The sequence below is a fragment of the Cyprinodon variegatus genome, unplaced genomic scaffold, assembly GCF_000732505.1.
Source record: "Cyprinodon variegatus isolate N-32 unplaced genomic scaffold, C_variegatus-1.0 Scaffold312, whole genome shotgun sequence".
NCBI lineage: Eukaryota > Metazoa > Chordata > Actinopteri > Cyprinodontiformes > Cyprinodontidae > Cyprinodon > Cyprinodon variegatus.
Genome location: NW_015150765.1, coordinates 727,977 through 735,989, shown reverse-complemented (window position 1 = coordinate 735,989; position 8,013 = coordinate 727,977). Strand labels below are relative to the sequence as shown.

Sequence of the window (8,013 nt, the reverse complement as noted above, 5' to 3'; positions counted from 1 at the left end):
TGGGATGTTTGTTATATTCATTAGAAAAATCCTATTTTTTAATATTTGTTACTATTTTTTACAAATAAAATACCATTATCCACCCAGTTCTATATCTCCTTTGCTTTTTAGTGAGAGACAAACTAAGAAAACTTTTAAAATAAAATATAAATAGATGAAAAGAAAAAAATGTGTTAATAAAAAAATGTGAGAACATAATTATCAAGGTGTTGTCAGGTTATTGTCAGCTGCTCCGTTTGTCAATAAAGTTTTTTTTTTTTTTTTTTAACCGGTAAAAATGGCGGAGTACGACCTAACAACCAGAATAGCCAATTTTCTGGACCGACACCTGGTTTTCCCGCTGCTGGAGTTCCTGTCCGTGAAAGAGGTCAGAGTTTATTCTCTGAGTGAAGCTAACAACATTAACAGCAGGGCTAGCAGTCATGCTAGGCAGGCTAACGCCAACAGCTAGCCGCTAACATTAGCCACAGAGCTAGCTGATTATGCTGGTTTACCATCTCTGCTTTACTTTAACCTGACATTGAAGAGGAAACTATTTAAAATACTTCAACTAAAGCTGATTATAGCTATTAGCTTTTATCTGCCGATGGTTCAAACACGAATGACAACAAAAATTGGTTTAAATTAAACCTGATCTCAGAACCATAGTGATTAAAGCATCTGGTGATCCTGTATTTATTAAATATAACTTATATTTCTCACTTTTGTATTTCTTGTTTTTCATCAGACTTTGGGTAATTTTTACTCCGCTTTAATTCCTGGATTTGAATAGAAAAAAGTTGGAAAATTCAGGTATATTTGGAGCAAATTGAGTTTTCAATAAAAACATTTTTAATCTCCCCAAAAATTATAACAAAAAAATCAGACTATCTTTAGTGAGGGCAAATTTGCAGCATCAAAATCAGCAGGAATGTAAGAAATTATTCCCATAAACCTCAATAAATTGTTAAATTGATTTTTATTTTGCAGTTTCTTCCTTAGTCAGTTTAATAACCTGCTGCTGTCATTTAAACATCTGTGACGTTTCTGCTATTTTCAAATGACTGTAAAAATGTCTATAGCTGTTTATTGGTTATTTATTCTCCAGGTGCACAGTTTATATTCTTAAAACACTTTACAGTATTTTATTGTTTATCTTTTAAATCTTCACTATTATTTATTTTTTATACATTTTCCAAGGTCTGCGTTTGTGTGACCATTTTTTCTATAATCTTTTTGCTGCTGTAAACACCAGAATGCCCCATTGTGGGACAATAAAGGATTTTCTATTCTATTTTACTCTAACAAACTCTGCAGATATTGAAAGTAAAAACATTTAAAAATGATTTACATGTGTTGCCATGTTTGATTGGCAGGAGTTAAAAAAAATAGTTTTCTTTATTAAATAATTAAAGACCCTTTAATTAGTGGTTTATTTCTGAACCATTCCGGTCATAATTTACCTTACGGTGAAAAAATATCTGATGTTTTTGTGACTGTAAATGTTTCTCTGAAAGTTTAAAACAACACATGGGTGCTTTAGTTTGAATGGATTTCCTGTGGAACAGTTTTATATCCGTGTTAAACTGAATAGTGATGCTGATGTTTCAGCTGTTTCCGGTTATGCTTTGAGCTTCTTGGTTCCTGAAAGTTTAGCTTAAATCCTGTAATCTAAAAATCACAGAAAACGGAATAATATTCAGGCTTGATTTAAAATTCAGGTAAACTTCATAGCGGTTAGAAGTGGGCAGATCCTTCCAAGGATCGATGCTATCGATACCAACGCTGGTATTGATATTAAACAAGATCAATACTTCTCTCTCGGACGCTCTAACTGCAGCAGATTGATCAGTCTCCCCGTCTGTGTCACAGCACTTTGCTGCTCCCCCCTCCCCGCTTCTGCTCCTCAGACACCGGAGCAGAAAAAGATGAAGAAGAAGAAACAAAGTGCCGTTTGGCTATATTTTAATACCATAAAAGAAACACCACTTAAATGCAGTGCAAACACACAACAAGTTTATATAAACACATGAAAAATCATGAGCAAGAAAATGTCGAGCTACAGAAACGGAAAGAGGAGATGAAACTTGGCTTATTGCTCCGATAGACCCTCGACCCACAGACAGACATCAGTGACAGAGGCGGTTCAGACCTCCAGAGAATATCCAGGTAGATGAGACTGATCACCATCATATGAACTTTAAAGTAGATATTATATGTCATAAGTTACTGGAGCCCACTCAGAAAATGTTATTAAGACATTGAAAGAACCCAAAACATTTATACCATTTAAACATGTTATCTATGTGGGCTAACATTGGCTAATATTTATTCATCCCACAATGTGGAAATTTATACAATTAAAACAACAAGCAAATGAAAAGATATAAGTAGTGGATTAGGAAAAAACACTGAAAATAACATTATTTATTATTATTTTTGAATTGTAAGGCAAGGCAAGGCAAGGCAAATTTATTTGTATAGCACAATTCAGTACAAAGACAATGCAAAGTGCTTTACATGATTAAAATACAGGAAGATAAAACAGAATCAAAGCAAGTAGAAAAAAATAAAAAACAAATAAAATAAAATAAAAAATGCAGAAACAAAAAAAGAATATTAAAAACAGTTGGATTAAAGAAAACATGTTTTTGTTGAACTGTTTAACTAGAACAGTCGAAGGCAATCCTAAACAAATGTGTTTTTAGTCTTGATTTAAAAAAAATGTAACAATAAAACAAAAATCACAAAAATACTGAAAGGTCCACGGTTCCATGTTACATCAAGTTTAAATGTAAAATAGTTTGGTATCGTATCGACACTGGTGATACTGACCCTGTATTTACGTATTCCCGCTATCACCCTCCTCTAATAGAAAGGCCCCAATGGGGCCCGAAGCAAGATTAGATTTTGGGGCCCTGTAGGTCCGCCAATGTAATCATCAGTGCAGTGATCACATCCTTTAAACTTCCTGCTTTAAACTCAGTCTGGGTATAATTCCTGCTCTAAGTACGTCACTCTGTCAGCTAAAAGAATGTTTTACAGTCTCTATACTCCAATCAACAATCGATTTACTAAAATAGTTGACGATTATTTCAATAATTATTTAATCCTGATTAATGTGATAGTTTCAGCCCTACGTCTGACTGAAGCATCTCCTCATTCATCTCTATCATTTGCTAAGTTTATCTTCAGCAGAGAAGCGGAGGAAATGCTAGAAGCTATCAGACATAGTGGATGTCAGAAGGTATCAGAGTCCCTTCAGATCCACCTTCACCAGTTTTCATCCCTACAATGATCCATAATCAGAAACCAGGTAGCATTATGTTAGTGCTGAGTGTGCGGGGAAATGGATCGGACGCCGTTTTCATGGAACGTCGACTTTAGTGAGTCGATGTTCGACCAGGACAGACGGAGAGAAAAAGGAAGGACTGACCTCCTGAGAACCTCATTAACAAATTAATTATCCTTGAAAAACCTGGAAACATTTGGAGACATTTCACAAGCGGCCAGGAGACGGTTTCCTGTTAGACGCCGTTTAATATTTCCAACTTTCAAGCTCGGTCTGAAGAGAACTTCGCTGTTTAGTTGTTGAAGTTTGATTTGACGATTTTCATGGATAACTTATAACTTTTCTGTTTGTGACAGATCTATAATGAGAAGGAACTCCTCCAGGGAAAGCTGGACCTCCTCAGCGACACCAACATGGTGGACTTCGCCATGGATGTTTACAAAAACCTGTACCCGGACAAGGAAATCCCGCACTGTAAGAACGAGCTCTTTAATGTCACTGGTTCAGATGTCAGGTAGATCTGTATCAGGCAGAACGTCTGCATCAGGTACAGCGTAAACGCTGCTGCCTGCGTCCTCACTAGAGCTATAGAAAGTAGATCAGATCAGCCCAGTTCTGAAGTCCTTCCTCTGGTTCTCCGTGTCTCAGACTTGAAAATCCTTCTGCTGGTCTAGGAATCACTGAATGGCTGAGCTCCAGTCTACAGACTGGTTGGCAGGGGATCGACAGCCAGACCTCTCAGGTCCGCTGGATCAGAACCAAACAGCTTTTAGTTCCTCTGCTCCAATAATCTGGAATAAAATCCCAGAAAACTAGAATAGAGCTGAAAGCCTCAGCTGGATTAAATCCAGATTTAAAAATGTTTCTTTAGACCTTTGACTGAGAAATCTAAAAAGTTTTATTCTAGGTCCAGTTTTCCTTTTTTAACGATTAACATTTAATTATTGTCAGTAAATGAATTATTCTTCAGCAGCAGCCGTTAAATGGCGCCTTTCCATCTTCTCATAATTATAAGAAGATGGACATTTTATTCCTGGTTCTTTGGTCCCCGGCGTTGCCGTGCAGAACGACGTCTCCAGATTCCCCTGCTGGTCTGATCTATATTTTATTGGAGCAGATCTATTCAGACTGCTGCTTCTGTTAAACAGATCTTTGCTGTTTTATCCTCTGACGTCTAACTGTTGCTAGACGGACCTGCATACCAGCTCCTGATGTAACCTGCAGGCCTGAGGGAGAAGAGGAGCAGCGTGGTGGCCCAGCTGAAGCAGCTGCAGTCGGAGACGGAGCCCATCGTCAAGATGTTCGAGGACCCGGAGACCACCCGGCAGATGCAGTCCACCAGGTCCGCTGCCCCGGCAGCCCTGTGCCGCGCTCCAGCTGCACGGAGGGGGGTGCTCAGTCTGACGCTCTTGACTTCTGTGTTCTCCTCAGGGATGGGAGGATGCTGTTCGACTACCTGTCAGAAAAACACAGCGTAAGTTTTTTTACACGCCGCCGCCGTTTGTTCCGTCTCCCCGCGGGGGACCGGTTTGCCAGTCAGCTCCACGTGTTGCCGTAGCAACCAGCTGCCTTGGCTACGGTAGCAGCATCCAGCGACGTGCTCCCGCCTGCTCTCCGTCTAATGAGACCTAATTTCCCAGAGAATCAGGTTAATGAGTTCGTCCTGCCTCCTTCCCAGGGGCGGATCTAGACCAAATGAATCAGGGGGCCAGGAGGGGGCCAGCATGTTTTCATAGGGGAACAGAAAAGCATGAAATAAAAAACAGGGATTCAAATATATTAAGAGAGCTGCATGAAGAGAAGTTTATATTCAATTAGGTTTAATTAAAATTCTATTTATTATTACTCACATATTTCCCATAATCAGGACTAGAGTAGGGTTGGAAATAAGACAACATTTAGCTGCATTCCACCTCAAAAAGCAGGAAATAGAGTTTCAAAGTCTAAAGTTCTACATTTTCCGTTGGAGGATACCCCCGGACCCCCCCAACGCTGTACAGAGCCTAAAGATGTGATGCACCAAGGTGACCCCCTATGGATTTAGTCCTAGATAAAAGCCTGTTGCCGTGTTTTCCAAGCCGGCACTGAATGCAGGATTCCCACAGATCCTTGAACTCTTTCAAGGTTTTTGCTTTGAAAAGTTTTTAAAAATATCCATAAAACACCCATTCTGTAACGCATCTAATGACAGGTGAAGTTTTACCTGATCGATAACAAAACTATAAAAATCTGTTTCTGATGAACAAACTGTTAGACTGTGATATAAAGAGGGAGAGCTGGGTAGCGCTGTGGCTAGCTGTAGCTAACAGGTTAGCCTCTTTTAGCTCGGTCAGTTAGCCATATTAAGCTACACTGCTTTTAAAGTTGGAACATCAACAACCGTTCGTTTCCTACAAGTAAAATAACTGGTTTTTTTTGTCTAAAATCTCTACGAAAGTCATTTTTCAGGATGTTCCAGTTGACCTCATCTGACCTCAGAAATTAATAAAAAGAATAAAAATAAGCTGAGACTTTTAGTGTCTCCTTGTTAGATAGCAGAACTCAGTCTGTCTCAGAAGGCAGGACTTTCCTTCCAGACTGACAATGATTGTTTTCTACTTTCAGCTACTTTAGATCATCAATGAAACGTAAAATAATAGCAAACATTGGAAATATTATGTTGAGACTCCAGAAGAGATTTGATTCTTAATGAACAGATGCAATACAGTTTGCATATGATGACATCATAAGAAAAGGCTGAGTAGATCTGGTTCCTACACGGACTGTAAACGCGTAGTTAGCTATTCTCTGCTGAGCCTGGATTTTCATGGTTGCTGCGCAGGATGCGGAGGAACCGCCAATCATGATGAATTAGCCATCAAGTTGGTGGAAAACACAAAGGCTTCTTTTCAGGACGCGTGGTTCGCAAAGTGTGGCTGGCAAAGGAGCCGAAAAAAATCATCTGTCTTTTTTTTTGTCACTTTTTGGAGATGATTTCAAAGCTTTTCTAAAGAGCTTAAAGGCTCCAATGCAGACCAGTCTGTATGGAAGAAAAACAGTCTCAAAATTCAGCCGCAAAAGTGTTGACCTTTTGGTGAACTCAAGCCAAAGCAATCTACACTCGATAGAGTCGAGCAGCTTCTAGCCAATGAAATTAGCTCATTTGGTCATGTGACACAATGGCTGAATTATTTTGCAGCTGTATTTTTTTGCAGGTGAATTTTTACCAGATAAGGCTTGACTATAAGGAACTCAATGTCTAAAAAAATTCAGTGTCTGAAATTCGGTGTTAAAAAGAATTCGGTGTTTAAAATTCATTGTTAAAAAAATTCTGTGTTTAAAATTTGGTGTTAAAAAAATCAGTGTTTGAAATTCGGTGTTAAAAAAAAGGCAGATTCCAATGAGACAGTTTTTCTTCCATAAATCTGTCCGTCACTAACCGTCCGTATATTGTGGATTTAACGGAATATTGATAATGATGGCAACCCGTTTGTCGGCTCTCATCCAGCAGCTTTGTTTCCATTTAGGGTTTTATTGAATTTGCATTTCTGCTGAAATAGCCTTTTAGGCATGTCTACATGTATGGAGTGACTTTTGTTCCAATATTGTTTCAAGCAAAGTTTTTGTAAATAAAACTTGGAAACTCTTCTTAATTAAAAAAGCTTTTGAGACTAACTTTTGTTTTTTTCTCAGACTCCATACTCTTTAAAAATTTTTATCTAGATTTTATATTTTTTTATATTTTTATAGTTTTTCCAGCTTTTTTTTTTTTTTTACAAATTGCCTTATTTGTTAAATTGCGTTTCACAGATCCTATTCTCTTTACTTGCAGCCCAGTCCAACGACCAATAAAAATGTCACTAACTAAACTTAAACTAAGCTTAAACTTTGAAAATGATGAATGTTTACAAAAATATATAAAAAAATGTATTTAAAAAATACAGAAGTAAAACCTGAGAAAAGTTACTTTCAAAACATTTTCATTAAGAAGTTTTTCAGTCTGAGTTGGTTTCTTTTGTCTTCAAAATTTCCATTTACAAAATTTGTTCTTTGCAACAATAATGGACAAAAACATAGATATTTAAATATAGATCAGCATAGTCACATGACCCATTATTACTGTAGTTTGATCAGCTATTTAATTTCAGTTGCTTACGTCCAAATAGACGGTTTAATTCTATTGTTTATTGCGTTGGAGTCTAAAGACATTAAAGTCTTTAAAATAGAAATAGTTTTAGCAGGTTTATTGAATGAATTTTAAATTAATTTCCATTCTGAGTCATTTCCAGGTCATCATGGCTGCTATTTTCCCCCTTAGTTCCGTCAGGAGTACCTGGACACGCTCTACAGGTATGCCAAGTTCCAGTATGAGTGCGGTAACTACTCCGGGGCGGCTGAATACCTCTACTTCTTCCGGGTCCTGGTGAGAACATCCGCATGCATCCATGACCCCCCCCCCCTCCGAATCCAGGCCTCTGATGCAGTTTCCTGTTGGTTCTCAGGTTCCGTCCACAGACAGGAACGCTCTGAGTTCTTTGTGGGGGAAACTGGCCTCTGAGATCCTGATGCAGAACTGGGAGGCGTCCATGGAGGATCTGACCCGTCTGAGGGAAACCATCGACAACAACGTAAGAAATAAAACAACTTTTTTTAGGTCTGGTGCAGCGCAGGAGGTTCAGAGGGTCTGATCTGGTTCGCTGAGGTCTTTGAGGATCATTAATGTCTGTTTGCTCCTTAGTTTCAATCAGTCCTCAGCAGGACAG

At 38.4% G+C, this 8,013-nt stretch overlaps 1 protein-coding gene across 1 annotated transcript in view; it reads left to right on the top strand.

Moving 5' to 3' along the window:
* The first annotated feature begins 260 nt into the window (after positions 1-260).
* LOC107090837 (eukaryotic translation initiation factor 3 subunit E-B-like) overlaps positions 261-8,013 on the top strand; it is a 14,680-nt gene continuing 6,927 nt past the window's right edge. Inside the window, exons 1-6 of the mRNA XM_015384428.1 lie at positions 261-367; positions 3,628-3,745; positions 4,496-4,613; positions 4,703-4,745; positions 7,569-7,673; positions 7,753-7,878. Coding sequence (XP_015239914.1) covers positions 278-367; positions 3,628-3,745; positions 4,496-4,613; positions 4,703-4,745; positions 7,569-7,673; positions 7,753-7,878 — 600 coding nt within the window. The 5' untranslated portion in view covers positions 261-277. The remainder of the gene's footprint in view (positions 368-3,627; positions 3,746-4,495; positions 4,614-4,702; positions 4,746-7,568; positions 7,674-7,752; positions 7,879-8,013) is intronic.